Genomic DNA, 23,298 nt, shown 5'->3' with positions numbered 1-23,298 from the left:
TTGTATACCACGGGCTGGGCAGGGGCTAGGCGCTAGGTAGTGTGATAAGTCAGACGTAGTTGCCCCCGGAGTTGACGGTGTCTTAGGGGGAACAAACAAAAAGGAAGCGAAACCACAAATACGTAATTAAATATGGTGGCTGATGGAAGGAAGGGCACCAAGTGCGACGATGCGGGTTAAGGGTCACGGAAGGGAAGGACAGATGAGAAGGGACGGTCGGGAGGGGAGGGCTTTGAGGAGATGTCGGTTATCTGCTGAGACCTGAGGAATGAGGAGTAGAGAAGTGCAGGGGAGGGGGGAGGCCCGAGGCAGGAGTGGGCTTGGCGTGTTTGAGGAGGTGGAAGGCATCTGGGGATAATGGGCAGGGGGGAGGCTGAGCGCACCGAAGCCATCAGGGCCACTGGGCCAGAACTTTCAGCCTCCCCGGGCTCGGGGATGAGTCTGGGTTTGTACCCTCGCCGCAAGATGTTCTGTAGGAAGTGACGTGACTGGGTCTTTTGTTAAAAAACAAGTAACTGGGCATCTATGGAGAGTGTGTTGGCAGGACCACTGTGATGGTCCAGGGGAGAGATGACAGGGCGGAGTCAGATTCCAGCAGCCAAGAGAAAAGCAGAAGCACTCATCACACGTTCTGGACTTGGAAAGAACAGGCCGGGCTTGCTGGATTGACCGTGGGGGTCAAGGTGAGACCTTACTGAGAGGGTGACGACCTTACTACTTTGGAGATGCCCGCCTGGGAAGGGGCCCGCTGGTAGCACTCACTGTTAGCGCCTGCACTGTGGACAGCTGCGGGAGGAACGAGAGAGAAGTCCCGTGTTGACTTGGGGATGTGCTAAGGCGGTAGGTGGTGGAATGTCTGTCTGGAGCTGGGCAGAGCATTGGAATTAGGAATCATTTCAGGGAACTCAGCAGAGGAGTGGGATGGAGCATCATGGGATGGATGGGATCACCGAGAATTGGGAGAGTTCTGACGGACGTTAGCAAACACCCAGCATGGTTTTTCCCTTTATGCTCATCAATCCCCAGCGCTCACTTGGCTCTGAGAACGTAGCATCTAAGCCTCTGCCCTTTGAGCGCCTCCCGAGGCCCACACTCTCCGAGCTCTTTGGCACCCTTCCAGGTGCAGGCACGCTGTGAAATTGAGGCATGATAGTGAATATCATTGGAAGAAATACAGAAAAGGAGCAAATACTGTTTTCACGGAATTGCTTCTCGGATCCCTTAAACAGGAGTACCTCTATTTAGATGTTCGGGGTATGTGAATTTCTCGATATGTTATCCTTAGTCGAGAGAAACGTAAAGCCCAAAGCCTTGGTTTTCACAACTATTATGGATCAGTGAAAGGCAAAAATGAATCATTTCAAAATTTTAAGTATTTATTTTTTACTTTTTTTAACATCTATTCATTTTTGAGAGACAGAGTGTGAGCAGGGGAGGGGCAGAGAGAAGGAGGCACAGAATCCAAAGCAGGCTCCAGGCTCTGAGCCGTCATCACAGAGCCTGATGTGGGCCTCGAACCCACAGACCGTGAGATTATGACCTGAGCCAAAGTCGGATGCTCAACCGACTGAGCCCCTCAGGCGCCCCATTTCAACATTTTAAGTATTAGGCATGTATCGTTTAACTACCAAATGAGATTATGTTTCATGTGTATTTCTTAATAACATTTCAGGTATGTTCCACAGAGTAAAATAATCTAATTTTTCGTTTCAAAAAGTTTCAGAGCTGTCTGTTCCAAGTGAATATTCTACAGAACATGCAATAAATCTGTAAGCTCAGAAACTCAAAAGCCTTGTAAACGTTGGAGGTGGTTATTTTTCTTAGTGGTATGAGATATTAGAAAGAACATTTTGTTCTTGCTGATGGTGGTTGTATCACATTTTTAGGCTCTGAAAATATGACAATAACATGAGGAAAATAATTAGTAGTGTTTGGAATCTGGCTTCAAAAGCTATGTGAACTGTTTCCATTAGCCCCACCTGTATGCTATATTAGACACTGAGAGTTGTCTTTCTTTTGTTTCTGTGTGCCTACAGTTTTTCTTATTGTGAAAATAAATTGGGTGGAGGGGATGATTGTGGATTACCTTGTTAGGCACTAGCAAGCTGTATCATGTGTTTTCATCAACTGTGTAAGTGATACAGTGGCTGAGAGGGGACCTCCTTCTCACATTTCCCCCGGGACATTCAGCTCACCTGCTACCTTACCATGCTGGTGTAGTTAGCACCAAATTAAAGCAGATAAACAGAAAACCCACAGGAAACAAATTTTTTTCTCGCCCTGTCCCTGTTACAATAAGTTTCGCATTCCTCAGTTCACATTTTTCTGTCGGTGAACTGGTGGTGCTCCGATTTCTTATGTAATGACCAACATTAGGGGAAAGCCAGCTCTTTGTTGCTGCCGCTGGCCTACAGCGTGGTGTAGGGCAGAGACCAGAACCTGTCCCAGCCTCGGTGGCCCTAAGCATCCTTGGCCCTACCCGCCCGCCCCCCACTTCTATAATTCATTACTGATTGAAGGATTGATTAATTGCTTATAAGTGAACAGTAAGTGAATATTTACATATTGTATATCTAAACAGTATATTTTGAATACCCGTTAATATCTTCATACATCATCCTTTTTCTTAATGCTCCAGTAGTGAACGTGTTGTTTCATCATGCTTTGCTCTTCTTAAACATGAAGCTGTGATTATTGACGTATAGCTGTTTTTTCACATGTGTAAGAGTGTGTCTGTGAAATAGATTCTTGAAAGAATAACCGAGGGGCACCTGGGTGGCTCAGTCGGTTGAGCGACTGACTTCGACTCAGGTCATGATCTCGTGGTCCGTGAGTTCAAGCCCCGTGTCGGGCTCTGTGCTGGCAGCTCGGAGCCTGGAGCCTGCTTCAGATTCTGTGTCTCCCCCTTCTCTGCCCCTGCCCCGCTCATTCTCTCTCTCTCTCTCTCTCTCTCTCTCTCTCTCTCTTTCTCTCTCAATAATAAACATTAAAAAATTAAAAAAAAAAAAAAAAGAATAACCGAATCAAGGGATGTGAACTTTTTTTTTTTTTTTAGTTTACGGAGTATCTTTTACTCCGTAACAAACCGCCACAGAAAGCGGCTTTAAACAACAGCACTTGGGTGTGTCTCACAGTCCTCTGGTGGGCGGGGTGGTTCTGCATTTCGAGTTGTCAGCTGGGACCCTGAGGCAGCCTCTGTCACCTGGAAGCCTGATTAGGGACTCTGCTGGAGCCACATCACTTGAATGGCTGGTGTCATCTGGAGGGTCTGTTGGGAACTCGTCGGAACCTGTCGGCTAGGGGGCCTCCCCCCTGGGCCATCCCACGGAGCTTCTGGGGTGCCTCGTGGCGTGGTGGATGGGTCACAGACACTCCAAGTTAAAAGTTAAGTTAAAAGTCGCTTGTCAGTTTAATACTCTTCACATGAACGTGGAACAGTGTGTGGCCCTCACTTCCTACCAAGAATGATCATTATCAGTCCTTTTAATAGTTGCCAGTCAGATGCGGGGGGAGGAGTGGAGGGGACGGGAGGGCCTCATAGTTGTTTTGACTTGCATTTCTTTAATTGCTAGTGAAATCAGACACCTTTTCATATATTGATGGGCCATTTGTTTTCTTTTTTTCTGAATGTCCATTTATGCGTTTACCCATTTTTTTAAAAATCTGGTTGTCTTTTTCCTTACCTATTTTTAAAGAATTTTTCTTGTATCAAGGAATTAAGCTATTTAACTTTAATTATCCCCCTTAATGTTTGCCTGTCTCTGTTCTTGCATTTATAAAACGGAAAGTAACATCAAAACTCATTCTACCACACGTGGACTTAAGGTGGAAGATACAGTGTGAGATAGCACACTTGCGAAGCACAGAGCCCCCCCGCCCGTGTGAGACCCCATTATCTGCACCTCTGTTCTAGCAAATTCCATCAGCTCAGAGATGTTTAATCAGCTTTTGCTTCGTGTCACATAAAAGTAACCTTCCTAGGATGAAGAAAGGTAGTAGCACTGTATACCAATTAAGATTTGCATTAAAATGTTTAATTTGCCTACAGGCTAGTTTTTGGGCTTGACCCAATTTCCTTCAGGCTCTGAGCTGATGCTAATTTGCATATTTGACCTAATTGCCACTCTACGCCCTGATAGAAATACTAGTATTTCATCCATTCTTGAGTTATTCTTAATCCCCTAGTGGTTTTCCTTTTCCTGGTTTTGGAGTGAGTCTGCTGATAGGTATTCGTGCTAAGGTTTTTTCTTTTTTCCCCCCGTAAGGGAAGGGAACTAACTTTACCCATACAGCTGACCCTTGAACAACACAGGTTTACACAGATTTTTTCAATAAATAGATGTATGGTACTAGAGATGTTTTTCTTTTCTTTTTTTTTTTTTTTTTTTTAAGTTTATGTATTTTGAGAGAGAGAGAAAGAGAGCATGCTTTCAAGCCAGGGAGAGGGAGAGAGAATCCCAAGCAGGCTCTGAGTTGTTAGCACGGATCCCAACACGGGGGTCGATCTCACAAACCAAGAGATCATGACCTGAGCTGAAATCAAGAGTCAGATACTTAACTGACTGAGCCAGCTAGGCACCCCATAAATGTGTTTTCTCGTAAGATTTTCTTAACATTTTCTTTTCTTTTCTTTAGCTTTGTTGTAAGAATACAGTATATAGTACGTATAACGTACAAAATATGTGTTAATTGACTATGTACGTTATCGGCAAGGCTTCTAGTCAACGGTGGCCTGTTAGTAGTTGATTTTAAGGGGGAGTCCAAAGTTGTACATGGATTTTCAACTTCGCGGGGGTGAGCACCTCTAACCCGCGCAAGAAGGGTCAACTGTGTATGCATTTCTTTCTCACAACCACTGCATGAGGTGGTATTACCAACTTTACTTCATCGACAGGGAGTTGAACTCAGAAGTTTGATGACCTACCCAAGAAAGGGCCGATGTTCACTCTCTACCTTACTTCATAACAAATTACCACAAACTCAGCAGCCCAGAACAACATCAGTTTACGGTCCCATGTTCCCGCGGGCTCTCAGCTCAGGGCCTTACACGGCAGACATCAGCATGTCAGCCAGGACTCAGGGCCCTCTTCCGAGCTCGTTGAGGTTGTTGGCAGATTTGGTTCCTCGAAGTCGAAGGACTGAGGTCTCATTGTCTTGTTGGCTGTCGTCGGCCTTCACAGTCCTAGAAGCTGCCACCTTTGTGAATATGTGGCCTTCTCCACTGCATGGTGGGTGCCTCCTCAAGGGCGGCAGGCGGGTGTCTCTGACTTCCAGACACAGATTGAAAGGGCACGCCTGGATAATCTCCCTTTTAGTTGACTGCCAGTCAGCTGATGAGTCACTTTAGTTACATCTGTGAAATCCCTTTGGCCATCAACTGTAATGTAATCATGGGAGCCATGTTCCCATCATATTCGTGGGTTCTACCGGTACTCCAGGTGGGGGCTCATTTAAGGCCCGTGCATGGGGTCAGGGATGGGGATCTTGGGGTCCTTCCTGAGTCCAGACCTTACACTCATTGGTTTGTATTGTTGTCGGCCATATTAAGACTGAGACATCTACATCTGCCATATTGAGGTTAACAGAAATGACTAGAAGGGCTGTCTGGGCCCCTTGGGGGTCGAAAATGCTTAATTTTATATCCGTGATTTAAAATGTTGCAGTGCCTGGGAGCAGTGAGCCCTTTATGACTCAAGGACAGATGCCCACTAGCAGTGTGCAGGACGTGTATAACCAGAGTCCCTCCGGAGCACTATCCGGTCTGGGCATGGGGCGGCAGCAGTTTCCCTACGGAGCCGGCTACGACCGAAGGTGAGTGTTTTCTAAGACGACACGGAGAGAGTGCTAGAAACTGCACTCTCCTCACACGTGCGTTTCCGAGCCCAGGGAGCCGACGACAGCACACAGTACCTGCTTTCCCGCTAAGCATCGTGTGGGGTGGCTGCCTTCAGGAGGGGGGAGGGGGACGCCTGAGAACCAGGTGGTCCTCTCAGCACCCGGATGCTCGGCCCCTGTCCCCGCACCGAGACCCCCACCACCAGCTGCCCCGAGTGGCTCATCCTGTGAACGGCCACAAAGTCAGGCGTGTAGCATCGCCCGACCGCCTTCCCGCCTGCATCTCTTCCCTCGGGAAAGCCACCCAGGAAGCTCTCGAAAAAGTCTTCCAGGCCTTGTCTTCTCAGATGTTTCCATTCTTCCCTGCGAACGTGTGAAACGGAGAGAGACTACTCTGCTCCTTAAGAAACATCTCTGAGGAAAGCCACGGCAGTCTTTTTTTTTCAGGGTGGCCTCTGGACACTGAAATGTTGGGCTTCAGCGCTCATCCAGATTAGTTTTAGTTAGATGGAGGGAAAGTCATTGAAGTGTCTCTGAGAGGTCGCCGGAAACTGCTTCCTAAACTAGTGGCTTATGGGAGACTTCTTTTTGTGAAGCAGGCCCCTTACCTGTGCCCCTGACCTAAGTACTTACTACGAAAGCCCCTTCCCCTGGATGGGAGGTTCTTTACCTCACCGTCGCACAGGTGCTCAGAAACAAAGTCTTGAATGTAATATTTGTGATTTTGGAAGGAAATTGAGGCTCACTAGAGGACTCTGTTTGTAACTGTGGCCACAGGGGCATGGCTCGGGGTAGGGATGGCTGGCGTGGTGGTGTTCCTCACAGACTGCCCACCTGCTGGGCCGCGGGCAGTGGTGAAGTCTTGGGAAGGTTCCCTCCCCCACCCCGCCCCACCCCGTAACACAAACAGGAAGGAAGGAAGTTTGAAAATCACTGTTTTTACCAAATAATATTTCTTTCTGGCACTTTCTGTGCATCTGGTTCTTGCGATTACATAGCCATCACAAGCTTAAAGTGATTTGGTACTTTCTAGTAGCGACTTAAGAACCTAGACTTCGGATTCTTACCCTGGCCATAAGTGTGGTGACTGTTTATTTGTGGTGTGTCCGTTAACCAGTTAACCATCATGCTTAGTGTGCTGGAGCAGGGATTTGACTTAGATCCGTTTTTGAGGATCCAAGAGAAACTCTTTTTTCCTTTTCCTTCCTTCCTTCCTTCTCTCCTTCCTACCTTCCAATGAGATTAGGAGAACAACTCTCTTGGAACATATATTCGTAAATGAACCGAGGCAGATGCGCTGTTCTGTTTCTTCTAGAATGCTTTCTAGAACTGGTTTAGGTCATCTGGCTGTACCCCATTAGGGCTTATTTACCTTTGATAGATTTTTCTAAAAAGTGTTACTTTGTTCAGCTTAAATTTTATCTATGTCAATTCTATTTCTTTCCTCAACTGTAAGCTTCCTTCTAGCTGTTAATGCCCTTCGCAAACACGTCTCCTATGTCTGTTTTACCCGTGATCTTCTAAAAATTCATTTATTTTCTTTCTTATTTTCATTCCTTGACCAGTTTAGGCATATATTCAATCCAAGTATTGTCTTTCTTACAGGATTCAATCGATACACTAAGTAAACCAGTTTCTCTCTTTAAACTTCAAATCTATTGCTCTTTTAAGCGTGCTACTTTTATGGTATTTATAGCTGCTCAGTGTAATGGCAGTTGAAAAATAAGTGTATTAGTCATTCCCATTTTAAGATTTAGAAATGTAAAAAAGATTTAAACGTAGGAGTACGTTTAAATCAACCCCGTCACTCTTGTAAGTCCTCTCTGTTACTCTTTTCTGTGGCCTTGTAGGGTCGTGGGACTTCAAAATTTTGAGTAGGTCTATTTTTACAATTATTAGCTAACTCAGTATCATTTTGGATGAATCGGGAAGTACGCTTTTTAAGAGATTGAACACTTCCTATTCATAATGAGAAGATAAGTAGAGACAGTTTCCGTGCTTATACGTCTGTGTTCTGGCACTCCCAGAAATCCCGCTTTGATTCTTACGCTGCTTTTGTTATCTCCTGCTTTCACGAACACCTCACATCACCATGTTGTGACACTCCCCGGGGCCGCGTCAGTGGGTGGGCGGAGGCTCCTCTCAAAGGCAGAGGGTGCCAGCCTGTCCTGCCGGGACTCCTCACACACCTACTAGCCAGGAGATTGGCAGCGTTCCCAAAACGGGTGTGCCCATCCCTTTGGCTAAAAGTTCAAGTGCTGTTTCTGCTTGGCGTGCCTCTGTTGGAAGGTGTTGTGCGGTGAGGGAGAGACCAGACCACTCGGGGGTGCAGAATTCCCAGCAGTGAACTGTTCATTTCTCTCTCGGCCTGAGGTCTTTTGAAAATGAAGTTCTCTTTGAATGGCTCATTCTAGGCACGAACCTTACGGGCAGCAGTACCCAGGCCAAGGCCCTCCCTCAGGACAGCCGCCATATGGAGGACACCAGCCCGGCCTGTATCCACAGCAGCCGGTGAGTTGGCGGGCAGGAATGCATCTCTGTGCTTTCTGTTTAAAACTCAAATTTGCGTTACTTCTGAGAAGTTTTAGGAAGTATAACAATAAAGATTGGTATTTATTGAACAATCAGGATGTATTTGCTCGTGCTAGAAAATATTGTTAAGATTTTAAAGTCAGCACATTTTAAAAAGCTCTTGATACATGGGATCCCGAAACAAATATAACATGTTGTAGGAAGCAAAGGACGTTCATCCTTGTAAATAACGCCCGGCCGGAGTAAAGGTTTTTTAAACGGGTGTCTGGTGTGTGTGTTGTCCTGTCAGGTGCCTGAACTGAAATTTGTCGATGTTTTAAAGAAGGTGTATAGAAGAAAAAAAACAACTTCAAATATTATATACCAGTATCAAAAGTTAAAAGTTAATTGGCTTTTTAAAAACAAGCTCTTAAGGACCGCGTGTTTTGCTGACATGGGGGGGGGGGGGACGCTGGCCTACGCGGCCGTGGGTCTTCAATTGTGTAAGATAACCTTGCAGATGTCACTACTGATGCAGAGAATTGCCCACCATGCTGTGGCCGTTCAGACACAGGACTTTGCTGTCTCGAAACAACTTTTCAGGTCTAAGACCTCTGGTAACATGGAAGGGGTTTTAAGCATTGAATTCTACTGGAGCGTGTATGTACGTGACTTTTATTTTTACACCAGCTGGTCCTAAACAGCTTCTGGGTGAGGTGAAAGAACACGAACACATCCACATCTCTCTACGTCAGGAGGTTCCCACCTGATGGGGTGCTGACACCCGGATGTCCCCAGGAGGGGAACCTAGTAACGTGGGCTGCACCGGGCCTGCTGTCAGAGGCTGGCACCAGCGGGGCTTGCGGGGGAGACTCTGACCTGCACAACTGGAAGTCGGGGTGGGGGCCGTAGACCGTAGGGTGTCCGTGCAGGCCCGGTCTGAGGAGCCAGATGCCGTGGGGAGACATTGCTAACGCAAAGCTAGGCCTGAGAAATCTGTCCAGGGGCTTTCAGGCTGGCCTTCAGGAAGCTCAGTCCATTCTGGTGAGAGTTTTCCTCTTCCTGCCGAGGCACCTTCGTGTAGTCCCGAGCCCCTGTCTGGCGTCGCCTGTGTGGGAGTCTCCAAAGCCACGTCCTCCTATATTGCAGCCCTGAGAAATCCCAAAAGGGAGGAGAGATACCTACCAGGAAAAAGAGAGAGGAAGCTTTCTTTTCCCCACAGAAAATTCCAAGCACACGAAAACAAACTTTGGAAACCCTCTTCGGAGTCCATGATGTGGTATCCTAATCCGGAAATAGAGTGCCTAAATTGTTAGTCCTTAGTTGTCACAGGAGCTTCCCATACCCATTTTGAAATGAACATTCCACCAGGTAATAACTGTTTTGCATAATTTAAGTGTGTGATTATACCTGTAAAAGCACATCAGTGTGATTTGTCTTTATATGAATTTCAGAATTACAAACGCCATATGGACGGCATGTATGGGCCTCCGGCCAAACGCCACGAGGGAGACATGTACAACATGCAGTTCGGCAGCCAGCAGCAAGAGATGTATAACCAGTACGGAAGTTCCTACTCCGGACCGGACAGGAGGCCCATCCAGGGGCAGTATCCGTACCCCTACAACAGAGAGAGGGTGCAGGGCCCCGGGCAGATGCAGCCGCACGGGATCCCGCCTCCCATGATGGGCGGCCCCATGCAGTCGTCCTCCAGCGAAGGGCCTCAGCAGAGCATGTGGGCGACGCGCAATGATATGCCTTACCCCTACCAGAACCGGCAGGGCCCCGGGGGCCCGGCCCAGGCCCCGCCGTATCCAGGCATGAACCGCACGGATGATATGCTGGTACCTGAGCAAAGGATCAATCACGAGAGCCAGTGGCCTTCCCACGTCAGCCAACGTCAGCCTTATATGTCCTCTCCCGCCTCCATGCAGCCCATCACGCGCCCGCCTCAGTCATCCTACCAGACGCCTCCATCACTGCCAAACCACATCTCCAGAGCCCCCAGCCCCGCGTCCTTCCAGCGCTCCCTGGAGAGCCGCATGTCTCCCAGCAAGTCTCCCTTTCTGCCCTCTCTGAAGATGCAGAAGGTCCTGCCCACCGTCCCCACGGCCCAGGTCACGGGCCCGCCCCCCCAGCCACCCCCGATCCGAAGGGAGATCACCTTCCCTCCTGGCTCAGTCGAGGCATCGCAGCCAGTCTTGAAACAAAGGCGAAAGATTACCTCAAAAGATATCGGTAAGCGTTCCGGGCTCGGTCCGGAAATGAAGCCCAGTTGTGTTGTAGAATTTTCGTGTTAGCTTAGATCTAGCTCCTGTTAATCTCAAAGGGATGAAGTTCTTAGGACGACAAGCTGTCAAGCGGTGGTTCTACGCAGGGGCAATACTTGGAAGCTGCTGATCCGAGTTCAGAAACAGTGCCCGAGAGGAGCGTGAATTGACGTGGGATTTTTCCACAGGAGCGTTATCTGTGCGCGAGAGTAGAGCCCCAAGTGAAAGACCAGGGGATCCTCAGCGACTACCGAGTTCTGAGCTTAAAGCTTTGACCTTAACCAGGCACTTAATCTCTGCAGTGTGAGCCTAACAGCCGAGAGGCTAATGAAATGCTGAGGTGGCCTGAGAAAATACGAGCCACTCTGTAATTTTGGTAACAACATACAGACCGTGAGTTTCCCCGGGAAAAAGTAGAAGCCTGCATGTGATACGTAGATAAATATATAGTATATACGAAATTTGATATGCTTTGATGTATAGAATTGATGGTAACCCGGTGCTGGTAGATATGGGCCCAAAAGCTGTTTCAGTCGGGTGCAAATCGTGTTTATTCATTCTGTTGGGATGTTCTGAATGCTAATTAGAGATCTGGAACATCTAGGAGTACGCACAGTTTTTCTGCATTATTTTTGAAGTCCTTTTAATACGGCAAAGGAAATTATAGATCTTGGTCATACAAAAAAGTTTTCAAAAATCTCAAAATCACTTGACTTGAAATCATTTACTACAGGGACTAGAAAATCAAAGATATTAGAGATGTTTTCAACCATCAGAATTAAGGACCTGTACAGAGAGAGGGAGAGAGAAGTAAGGAGTTTTATAGAGAGGGTTGCTGGAGACAAGGAGGAGATACAGACACCGAGCACCATTTTCTATATGGAAAGATATACGTAAAAATATGCACATGTGTCTGTGTGTTTATGCGTGTGCACATAAATAAATGTATTTAAATTTTTATACATGTCTTTGCACATGTTAGATCAGTGTTTGTCTTCAGCCTGGGGAAAGTTATGTTCCTTATTTAAAGAAAAAAATTTTCTAATGTTTATTTATTTTTGAGAGAGAGAAAGAGAGAGAGACAGAGCGTGAATGGGGGAGGGCAGAGAGCGAGGGAGACACAGAATCCGAAGCGGGCTCCAGGCTCTGAGCCATCAGCACAGAGCCCTATGCGGGGCTCAGATCCACAAACTGCAAGATCATGCCCTGAACCGAAGTGGGACGCTTAACTGGCTGAGCCACCCAGGCGCCCCTATGTTCCTTATTTTAAAAAGGAAGTTTGCCTTTTCTGTTAGAAAAGTTTTGTGTGCCTCTTCGAAAATAGGAAACGTAGATGAGATCAACCTAGAGGTGGAAACCCACGGCCCCCCCAGCACAGGAGATCACTGCTGATGTCCGGCATTGGCTGTGGCCCTGGTGACTTCTGACCGCACAGGCCTGCTCGCGCCATGTGCTTCCGCCCGCTTCCCGAGACAGAAATTTCAGACCTATCGCGGGCCTCTTCTCCCAGCCCCATCTTACGGCAGATCCTGCAAATGTCTTCTCTAACCCCTCTCTCTTCTCCGGTAACAGGAAGAGGGGAAAGAAAAGCGCAGTCGCTCTGTTTCCCATCCCCTGGCTCAGACCAAGCTGTTGAAAAATCTGAACCATCAAAGTGCTAATAATTGTCAGCAGCATGTTCTGAGGGCAGGAGCTCGGATAGAAGAGGACAGCAAGGGAATCTCAAGACTCTATATCTGAGAATGTGCTGCCGCATACTCACCAGCCTTCCAGAGGTCTGCCAGAGGGGCCTCCCTGAGACATTTGGGAATGGAGCGGGCCAAAGAAGACAACCAGTTTTTTTGCTGTGACTCCATTACTAACACTCTGCTGCGTCATTACAGAGTCCGTTAGGGACTAAAGGAAATAAATCGGAGATGAGAAAGGGCCCTTGTGCTTATTAGCACTCCCACCTCTAGAAGCACTGTGGGCTCATGTGTAACCAACAAGCCAAAGGATCTTAAACGACAGCAGTTTCTTAGCAAGCCGTCCCCTCCGTGTGAATTCTGGAAACGATCGCGTTTAACTGCGCCTCGGCACATTTGTTTGAAATCAGAACCTCACTCAACACCCCGCTTCTTTCTTCTTATTCTTTTGTTATTTTCTGTTCTTTCATGCACAGAGTTAATATTCACCTCATCCTTGTCCTTTCCCCTGGTTTTAGTTACTCCTGAGGCCTGGCGTGTGATGATGTCCCTCAAGTCCGGTCTTTTGGCTGAAAGTACATGGGCTCTGGACACCATTAACATTCTCCTGTACGATGACAGCACTGTCGCCACCTTCAGTCTCTCCCAGGTACGCCAGCGCCCGTCCAGCCAGGGGCCGGGGTAGAACAAGAAAGTTCAGGAGCTCATGCTTGAACGCATGCCCAGAGTGGTGGGCACCCCGGGACGCAGGGCCGTCCTCGTGGCTGTTACACATGTAGAGCTGTCTGGGCGCTTAATCCGGGAATCATAATTCCTTCCAGGCTCCAGTATAATAAGCACACGCATACGTGTGCTTCTCCTGAGAAAACAGTCCTCTGTGCACACGTGTGTGTGTATGTGTGTGTGCGGCATAGATAACAGTGAAAGTAATTGTTGTTCAGAATGAATATCAGCAGGCGGGTGGGAGGTAATCCAGACACGAAGCCGGCGCTGAAGTCAGGCTGAATACGCAAGAGCTTATAACGGGACATACTCTACTTTCCAGTGAGACATAATCCCTTCCTTTTAATTAAAAAGAAATGTTATAGAAAATGTACGAGAGAGAGAGAGAGAGGCAGAGAGAACAGCTTGGTGAACCCCCGTATACCCATCACTCAGCTGAAATAGTTGTGAACTCACGGCCAAACTTGTTTCTTGGTCTCCTTCCTTCCTTTCTGCCTCTGCCCACCTTATTCTGAAGGAGTCATTGAAAAGCCTACTCATCTTAGTAAGCTTAACGCTGTCCTTTGTTCAGTGCTAGACTTAGGTGTGGCTTCCAGCATTAATTGCTAGAAGAGGGAAGGGGAGCAGAGGGTTAGGGGAAATGGCCCAACTAAGCTACAGACTTGTAAAGAAATATGTAGAAACAAAAACAAGAAAAGGTAACTCTCCTTACTGAGTACGCACAATTCTCTGCTTTGGGGGGAGAAAACCAGAACATCTAATTACCTTGCTTCTGTCGAAATTAGACCAGAATCTTCCACTTGGTCTTTTCTTCTCACATTTCAGTCCTTCATGATAGCCCCGAAAGGCAAGTTTTCACTTGATAGGAAGTGTGTTAATAAGGTTATAAACATCGCTTGAAGTCCACTGTAACAGAAAATATTTAAAATTGTATACGCCTCCCTTAGAGTAATTGCCTTTCAGCCTTCTGTTGGGTGAACGACTGTTGATCACACATTTTAGTAACCAGAATTGCTTTGGTAACTTGCCCCTTCCCCTGCCCTGGGAAAAAAGTTCACTTTAAGTATGGTGGGGGCGAGGGGGAGATAAACGCCCAAACCTTCACTTGCAAAATTGTGTGCCTTCGTCCCCTAAAAGTGAGTACTTTGTGGTTAGTACCTCAGTTTCCCCTTTCTCCTTAATAATTGTTTCAACCCCACTTTCAGGAAACTGATAGCAGGATATGAAAGTATGGTTGACTTCCAAAACACCTATCATTAAAGACTCCTCCCTTCCTTATTAACCCTTTATCATCCCTAAACGCGGTGGCGCGGGTACTGGGGGCGGGGAGCTGGGGCAGTTGCTAATCATGGAGCGTGTTGATTTTCTTGATGCACACATTCGCTTAAAGGAAACAAAACTGGTTCTCATAGTTGCTTTTGTCTTTCAGTTAGAGTTGTGATAACTGAAATGTAAAATTGCATTCGATGAAACATTCTAATTCATTTATCAGGGACTAAATTGATTTGTTTTTAATTTTCTGTGTTTATGAGCTACTACATTGCTGAAATTATCTTCTCCCAAAGATATATGGAGAATGTAAATGAGAGTAACCTATGGCACCTGAGACAAAAATAACCATAAAATCCTAAGAATAATAACCATAAAAATCCAGGCAAGCAAGTCTCAGATAAATAGCAGAAGAGAACAGACTCACTTTGGGTGAATGAGTCTATAAAATCCACATTCCCACTCTTCTAATATGGAGTGTGTTGTACCTAAATCAGAAGAAAAGACAAAGAGCACAAAGCAGTCCGTCACTGATACTATTAAAGGTAAGAAAATAACACGGAAGTTTCCATACTGATAGAGTAGGAAAGTAAACAGCAAATAAAAAACATGTGGTTTCGTCAACAATGTAAAATTCAGGAGACGGTTCCCACCCATCTGTGTTTTCTCTTTCTTGGCCCAGACAAAAAGGAAATGAATCGTGTGAAAATCACCCTAAAAATGTATTGATAGTTATTAGGATTGTTACCCTTCTCGGTCCCCGTGTGAGGTTATGACATTGTCCCCGTTCTTGTTCTTGTCCTCCTCTCTAGCTGTCCGGATTTCTGGAACTTTTAGTAGAGTACTTTAGAAAATGCCTAATTGACATTTTTGGAATTCTTACGGAATATGAGGTGGGAGACCCCAGCCAAAAAGCACTTGATCACAATGCGGGGAAGAGAGCTGACGGCCAGTCCTTGGCCGACGAGTCTGGGAAAGAGGAGGAGGGCACCGAGTGTGTGGACGAGGAGGACGACGAGGAGGACGACGAGGAGGACGACGAGGAGGAGGACGACGGGAAGACGGAGACCGAGGAGAAGAGCAGCTCGACTCTGGCCTCTCCCAACGCCACTGCGGATCCGAAGGAAAAGCCCAGGCAAGCTAGCAAGTTCGACAAGCTCCCGATAAAGATAGTCAAAAAGAACAACCTGTTTGTGGTCGACCGATCTGACAAGCTGGGTCGTGTTCAGGAGTTCAACAGCGGACTTCTGCACTGGCAGCTTGGCGGGGGGGACACCACCGAGCACATCCAGACTCACTTTGAGAGCAAGATGGAAATTCCTCCTCGCAGGCGTCCACCTCCCCCTCTGAGCTCCACCGGGAGGAAGAAAGAGCAGGAAGGAAAAGGCGATTCTGACGAGCAGCAAGAGAAGAGCATCATCGCAACCATCGATGATGTCCTCTGTGCTCGGCCGGGGGCGCTGCCCGAAGATGCGAACCCTGGTACCCAGACCGAGAGCGGGAAGTTTCCCTTTGGGATACATCAAGCCAAAAGTCACCGGAACATCAAGCTGCTGGAGGACGAGCCCAGGAGCCGAGACGAGACCCCTCTCTGCACCATCGCGCACTGGCAGGATTCCCTGGCCAAGCGCTGCATCTGTGTGTCGAATATTGTCCGTAGCTTGTCTTTTGTGCCTGGCAATGACGCCGAAATGTCCAAACATCCAGGCTTGGTGCTGATCCTGGGGAAGCTGATTCTCCTTCACCACGAGCATCCGGAGAGGAAGCGAGCGCCGCAGACCTACGAGAAAGAGGAAGACGAGGACAAAGGGGTGGCCTGCAGCAAAGACGAGTGGTGGTGGGACTGCCTGGAGGTCCTAAGGGACAACACGCTGGTCACGTTGGCCAACATTTCCGGGCAACTAGACTTGTCTGCGTACACAGAAAGCATCTGCCTGCCGATTCTGGACGGCTTGCTGCACTGGATGGTGTGCCCGTCGGCAGAGGCACAAGACCCCTTTCCAACCGTGGGACCCAACTCTGTCCTGTCGCCTCAGAGACTTGTGCTGGAGACCCTCTGCAAACTCAGTATCCAGGACAACAACGTGGACCTGATCTTGGCCACGCCTCCATTTAGTCGCCAGGAGAAATTCTACGCTACGTTAGTTAGGTACGTTGGGGATCGCAAAAACCCAGTCTGTCGAGAAATGTCCATGGCGCTCTTATCGAACCTTGCCCAAGGGGACGCGCTGGCAGCAAGGGCAATAGCTGTGCAGAAGGGAAGCATCGGAAACTTGATAAGCTTCCTAGAGGACGGGGTCACCATGGCCCAGTATCAGCAGAGCCAGCATAACCTCATGCACATGCAACCGCCGCCTCTAGAACCACCTAGCGTGGACATGATGTGCAGGGCGGCCAAGGCTCTGCTGGCCATGGCCAGGGTGGACGAGAACCGCTCGGAATTCCTTCTGCACGAGGGCCGATTGCTGGATATCTCGATATCAGCCGTCCTGAACTCTCTGGTTGCGTCTGTCATCTGTGATGTACTGTTTCAGATTGGGCAGTTATGACATCAGTGAGAAGGCGGCATGTGTGAGTGAAAACTAGAGGCTCCCGTATAACTGGCTGTTTTCTGTTCTTGTTTATCCAGCGTAGGAAGAAGGAAAAGAAAATCTCTGCTCCTCTGCCCCATTCACTATTTACCAATTGGGAATTAAAGAAATAATTAATTCGAACAGTTATGAAATTAATATTTGCTGTCTGTGTGTATAAGTACATCCTTTTGGGGTTTTTTATTTTGTTTTTGTTTTTGTTTTTTTTTTAACCAAAGTTGCTGTCTAGTGCATTCAAAGGTCACTTGTTGTTTTTCACAGATTTTCTTTTTAATGTTCTTTTCCATGTTGTATTGCATTTTTGGGGAAGCAAATTGACTTTAATGAAACAAATTGCGGCGAAAGATGCTAAGATGGGACAATTTCACCACACTGAGGCAAAAAAGGTGAAAAAGTGATCAACTTCCTAGGCATGTCATTCTTCAGATAATGAAAACAAAACAAAACAAAACAAAACTGTATCCCATCACCCAAAGCTCTGTGCAATAGAAACTACTTCTAGAGATGTAGGAATAGGGGCTCAAGGAGGTGTGTCAGTCAGTAGTCAGACTATGAAATGATACTGGTTTCTCCACAGGAAAGTGGTTCCATTAGGCTAGGAGCAAAAACAATGTCGTTTGAAGTTAAGAGTGAAAACACATACCTGACAACGATCAACGGAAATTGCTTCCTCACCACTACCGTCGGTCATGTCTGCCGTCTGTCGTTGGACCTTCCACGTGACAGTTCTTCACAATTCCTTTAATCATTTTTTAAATATTTTTTTTTTTTTACTGCCTATGGGCTGTGATGTATATAGAAGTTGTACATTAAACACACCCTCATTTTTTCTTTTCTCTTTTCTTTTTTTCTGGTTTTTTTTTTTTTTTTTTTAGTACAAAGTTTTTAGTTTCTTTTTCATGATGTGGTAACTACGAAGCGATGGTAGAGTTAAATAATTTTTTATTTTTATTTTATATATTTTTTCATTAGGGCCATATCTCCAAAAAAAGAAAAAAAAGAAAAAATACAAAAAACAAAAACAAACAAAAAAAAACAAACAAAAAAAGAGGGTAATGTACAAGTTTCTGTATGTATAAAGTCATGCTCTATTTCGGGAGAGCAGCTGATCACAATTTGCTTCATGAATCAAGGTGTGGAAATGGTTGCATATGGATTGATTTAGAAAATGGTCACCAGTACAGACAAAAAAGAAAAAAATACAACTAAAAGGAAGAAACACAACTTCAAAGATTTTTCAGTGACGAGAATCCACATTTGTATTTCAAGATAATGTAGTTTAAAAAAAAAAAAAAAAACTTGATGTAAATTCCTCCTTTTCCTCTGGCTTAATGAATATCATTTATTCAGTATAAAATCTTTATATGTTCCACATGTTAAGAATAAATGTACATTAAATCTTGTTAAGCACTGTGATGGGTGTTCTTGAATACTGTTCTAGTTTCCTTACAGTGGTTTCATAGTAACCAAGTTATCCACAAGAAATAGGGGAAATACAGCCGCGGACTAACAGAGTCCCTGTCACGAAACCCTGAGGTCGGGAGGGACCTGTAGGGTTGACCTGCTTTAGAGTGGGGGGGGGGCAACAGTTCGATTTTTCTCCAATTATTTAGCTAATGAGTCTTTGTTTGAAGCGATCCACGCGAACGACATTGAGGTCTGAGAATCTTCAGTATCTATGGGAGGTGGCTGCCGGCCCAGGAGCTCACTGGCCTGACAGCAGAACATTCTGCCTTTCACTAACCCCGTCTTGATTTTAATCAGAGTTCAGTCTAGTCCACGTTTCTTCTGTGTGCCTCAGAGGTATTTTGCATTTAGTTTACTCCACCGTGTATAATATTTATATTGTGCAATGTTAAAAAGAATATGTTATATTGTATGTGGTGTACATAGTGCAAAGTGATTATTTCTATTTCAGGGCATATTAATATTCTCATATTCCTTCCTACCTGGTGCACAGTAGCTTTTTAATACTGGTCACTTCTAATTTAAACCTTTTCTTCCCGGGTCCTTGACTGTTATCGCGTAACAATCGATCTCTTTGAAACTGCTGCAGAATCCAGCTGTTAGCGGACAGACACCCTCTGACTCTACCTCTTTACCACCCTCCCAGTCACGACACAGAAACCCCAAGTCCTTTCGCCAGACCCGTTGTCCGGGGTTGCACCTGGAAGAGTTAGACAAGAGCACGCAGCCACGACCAGCGTGTGAAACGTGACGCTAGTGTCACGAGAAACAGATTTTTCTGCGAGCAGTGTCCTCATCTGTCAGCCCCCACATTACTTAGTCACACAACCTTCGTACCTAACAAGGCAGCCAAATACATGTTGAATTAAAAGCCCACTTATAATTCTACTTTAAGTACATCTGCTTGCTGAGAACAGATTGTAGTGCTCTGAGCTTCAACTACCGAAGATTTGTAAGAGGGAATCGATAGGAGTCCAGTCGCTCTCTTACAGAGCACGAACACAAGGTGTGCAGAGACTCTGAAGCCATCCACTACCCCAATTTCTTTTGTCAACCGAAAGCGTAAAATCATTACAAAAGACTGTTGTTTTCATGGTTTGAGTTGTAATCAGTACCTAGAGTCTGACCATTGAGCAACAAGTTTTTACATACCGATATGCAACGTAACCTCTAGAATAATCCAGGAAGACGTTAGCATCCTTTCTACATTCTCACCCCAGAATCAAGACTGCAGAAGCCCATGAAGAACTTACAACCTGCCTGAGATCATCCCGCCTACAAACTGAGTTATTGCTTTGTCCTAAAACTTAGTTGGTTTTTTTTTCTATGAGGCTTTTCAGAAACTTACAGGATGCCCGTACTTTAAATGTGTACAAAAAAAAAAAAAAAAAGATAAAAATAAAGGTGCAAAGAAAGTTTAGTATTTTGGAATGGTGCTATAAAGTTGAATCTGTTGGTATTCGAGTGCATTTTTTTAATGTCACATAAGAGATATTGGGTGGCACGTGCTCAGAAATGACTATTCAGATGTTTTGTTTGAGGTCGAGAATGACAGAGAATCCGTTTTTATTGGTGAATGTGGCCTATTCAGAAACTAGCTACACTGCTTTTGCAAAGTGAGAATAGAGAATGGTTTTTTCAGGGGGGTGTGAGCAGTTGGCTGACCCAGCGTCAGCTGCTAAGTACCTTTCTCATGGAAGGAATATGGCCTTTGCCCTGAAATCCATCCATTTAAAAACTGTTGGAAATCTTTCATTTCCCGTCAAACCCCATGTACCGATTCCTATGATCTGTTCACCTGCAAGGAAGCAGAGAAGGTATTAAATGAGCCAAAAATGACAATCCAAACAACCCATCTTCTTCTTGCTGGGTTCACTTCTTTGTCTGGAGAGCTGGAGGCCCCGGCCGCCCGACGGCCCCTGCCCTCCGCCCCTCCGTGGCACCGCAGAGAACTTCCTAGTCAGATGACCTTTCAAACATGCCTAGAAATCTTCTTGGTGATAGTCATAACCTACTAAGATGTCTCATTTTGCATTAATTCAGCAGAGATGTGTTGAGCACTCCCTGCCTCAGCCCTCGGCGCTGAGGAGTCCCTCGTGAATGAAGACTTGGGTCACGTTCTCGTCTTTTGGGTCAGACAGATTCCCGAGACAGTCTTCCAAGTGCATTGTTTACGCACTGAGAACACTTAGCACGTTTTTGTTGACTACAAAATAAAGTAAGGCTCTATAGCCCGTCAGTGTGTGGGGAAGAGCTCTGGGCTGAAAAGCAAGGGGACTGAGTCGAGGCTCAGTGACAGCCTGACCTGCAGGTACTAGGACAGCATGGTCTCTGAGGCCCCTTCCGGCTCTAAAACGTGACTCCAGAGCCTCCGGTTCCTTTCCTGCTCACGCAGGAGGGCCTGTCTGGAGGGGACCAAACGATGGTAGCCTGGGACCGTGACGCCAGGCTGCTTGACGGGCCCTGGGAAATTTAGGAATTGATTGAGACTGTACGAGAAGACCGTATCAAGGCCTTTTTTTTTGATGTTTTATTTTTGACAAAGACAGAGTGTGAGCAGGGGAGGGGCAGAGAGAGAGGGAGACACAGAATCCGAAGCAGGCTCCAGGCTGAGCTGTGAGCACAGAGCCCGACGCGGGGCTCGAACTCACAAACTGTGAGATCATGACCTGAGCCAAAGTCAGGTGCTTAACCAACTGAGCCACCCAGGCCCCCCTTAAGGCCTTTTTTTTTTTTTAAGTTTATTTATTTTTAGAGAGAGAAGGAGAGAACACGAAGGGGGGAGGGGCAGAGAGAAGGAGAGAAAATCCCAAGCAGGCTCCATGCTGTCGGCACAGAGCCCAACGCGGGGATCCATCTCACGAACCGTGACATCGTGACCTGAGCTGACGTCAAGTCAGACACGTAACCAACTGAGCCATCCAGACGCCCCTCGAGGCCTTTTTTGTTCTTAAGTCCCACGTACCCTCCCACGTGTCCATTTCTATCTTCCCATCGCCATGCCTCACGCTTCCGTCCCGTTTTCCAGTCCTGCTTTTGTTTGATGATGCTCCGAGTCCTCTAAAATGCCACAAATGACCAAGTTGATTCACGTTGGGATTTAAACCTATGAAACCCCGGGGGGAAGCTGGGGTAAGACCATCAAATGTGTTCTTCCTGAGTCTGACTTCAGGGACGTGAAGTTTTACCCCAGCTTTTTCAAAGCATATGCCAAGAAATAGAAGAGATCTCAAAACAAAAGCAAAAACATCCCGAAACTCCTTATGTGTTCTCTTGGCCATCTGTAATCCATGTTATCATATTAAAGACTGAGAAACCCTGCAGAAAAGAAGCCTGTTTATCCCAAGCATTTCCTGACTTAATTAACCTTGAAACCTTTTTTTTCCCTCTAAACGTGCTGCACAGCTTTGGTAGACTGCACACGTTAGCGGAAGATACTGCCTCACTTCTAAACCTCCGTGTACCCTGCTTGTCCAGAGTGCAGCATTCCTTGCACTGAAATTGAGATGCCCCCATTGGAGGCGATTTCATGAAATCTCTTGCCGTCTCTGACCTTGAGCAAGGTACTTAAATTCTTTGAGCCTCCGTTTCCCATATACCTGTACTATGGGAGTGATGCCTACCTCAGGATTGGTGAGGATAAAATGAGGCATTATATAAAGACCTGATATCCCATGTGATCACTGTGTGTGCACCCTGAACGTACACACACACACACACACACACACCCTTCTTCCTTGGGTGGGTGCCCTAAAGCATGTTCGTGCAAGTTTAAAATCTCACCTAAGAGAGTATCTTCCCATTGTCACGACCAGCCACACAGTTTGCGTGACTATTGGTTGGGGTTTTTCAGTAAAATCCATAAAGGGTTAGTCCATTGACTGCCTGTGGCTAGTGCATAAGGTGATCGTGCTTGATTTCTCTAACGAAGGTCAGTTTTGGGAGTTGGACATCCAGAGGGGGTGGAAGAACTAGGCTTTAACGTCGCGGGCCTCGGGGAGCCATGTCTGGACTACGGTCAGTCCTGCGGCAGACTTGCCCCTCCCCTGCCCTCCTAAAATAACACGGCGGCCAGGAACATTGTCCAGAGGTCAGCTCCGGCAGGTGGCTGACCGCAATGTTTTCCTTTGCTGTTCCTTTTCATCTGGGGCAGAGCAGAGAACTTTCCTGGAGAAAAGGAACTCTAGTCTTCATGCTTAGCTGGAGCTGGGCCGTGTTTCTGTGGGCTACCGAGAAGGAATTCAGGACGCGCCTCATTTCTGTGTGAGCGTAATGTAAGGTCAGGTAAATAAATGAACCTTGAGCTTTGATCTTCTGCATAAATCTGTTATGTTGATGGCCCAGGACCTGTATGTTCTACACACTGTAGATTTTTCCAGGGACTTAAAGAACCTAAGCTTGGATTCAGCCCCTTGAAGATATCCTTGTCCAAACAAAAGCAGTTTCTTCAGCAAAACCCGGCAGCATTTATAACACCGCTTCCTGGTAAGTGGTGATCATTTCACATTTGGATGTTTTCTTGCACTTGAAGGAATTTCATGGCTATTAGTTGTCTTTGCAGAAGTCTTGGTGTAGAGCATGATAACATCCATTCTCCAGAAACAGAAGCATAGGTTGACGCGCAAAGTAGCTGGAACCAAACTGAGATCTCCCCTTTCCAAGAACGGGTGCTTTGCCTGAGAAATGTTTTCAGCTCTGTGCAAACTCCAGAGGATCCAGGGACTTTTAAAACAGAAGCCGTGTTCTGCATTGGCCACAGATTAGAGGGAGGGGGGTCTTTTGTAAAACCTCATCATCAAGGCATAATGTCATATGCTCCTCTATTGAAACGAACATAAGTGCAAATTTAAAACAAAATCTGGAAAGTCTGGGCAGTGCTCTGTCATATGGCAGGTTCTTCCAAGAGTGTCTCCTTACTGCCGCCTTCATAATCCTTGGGAGCTTCAT

General features: G+C 46.5%; 1 protein-coding gene and 1 long non-coding RNA gene across 12 annotated transcripts in view; one reads left to right on the top strand and one right to left on the bottom strand.

The window, feature by feature from the left end:
* ARID1B (AT-rich interaction domain 1B) overlaps positions 1-18,300 on the top strand; it is a 457,423-nt gene extending 439,123 nt beyond the window's left edge. For all 11 annotated transcript variants that reach the window (XM_040448795.1, XM_040448794.1, XM_040448793.1 and 8 more), the window contains 5 exons: positions 5,664-5,811; positions 8,250-8,346; positions 9,801-10,584; positions 12,820-12,950; positions 15,106-18,300. In XM_040448795.1, coding sequence (XP_040304729.1) covers positions 5,664-5,811; positions 8,250-8,346; positions 9,801-10,584; positions 12,820-12,950; positions 15,106-16,842 — 2,897 coding nt within the window. In that variant the 3' untranslated portion in view covers positions 16,843-18,300. The remainder of the gene's footprint in view (positions 1-5,663; positions 5,812-8,249; positions 8,347-9,800; positions 10,585-12,819; positions 12,951-15,105) is intronic.
* On the bottom strand, positions 484-15,600 carry LOC121013266 (uncharacterized). The gene is made up of 3 exons (XR_005782606.1): positions 15,496-15,600; positions 13,144-13,160; positions 484-494 (listed from the first exon to the last, which is right to left on the bottom strand). It is a non-coding gene; the product is annotated as an uncharacterized LOC121013266 (long non-coding RNA).
* Positions 18,301-23,298: the final 4,998 nt, after the last annotated feature.

The sequence above is a fragment of the Herpailurus yagouaroundi genome, unplaced genomic scaffold (genome assembly GCF_014898765.1).
Source record: "Herpailurus yagouaroundi ecotype Mexico unplaced genomic scaffold, PumYag 198, whole genome shotgun sequence".
Classification (NCBI taxonomy): domain Eukaryota; kingdom Metazoa; phylum Chordata; class Mammalia; order Carnivora; family Felidae; genus Herpailurus; species Herpailurus yagouaroundi.
The sequence above is the reverse complement of the archived record's forward strand: the minus strand, read 5'-3'. Positions and strand labels throughout refer to the sequence as shown.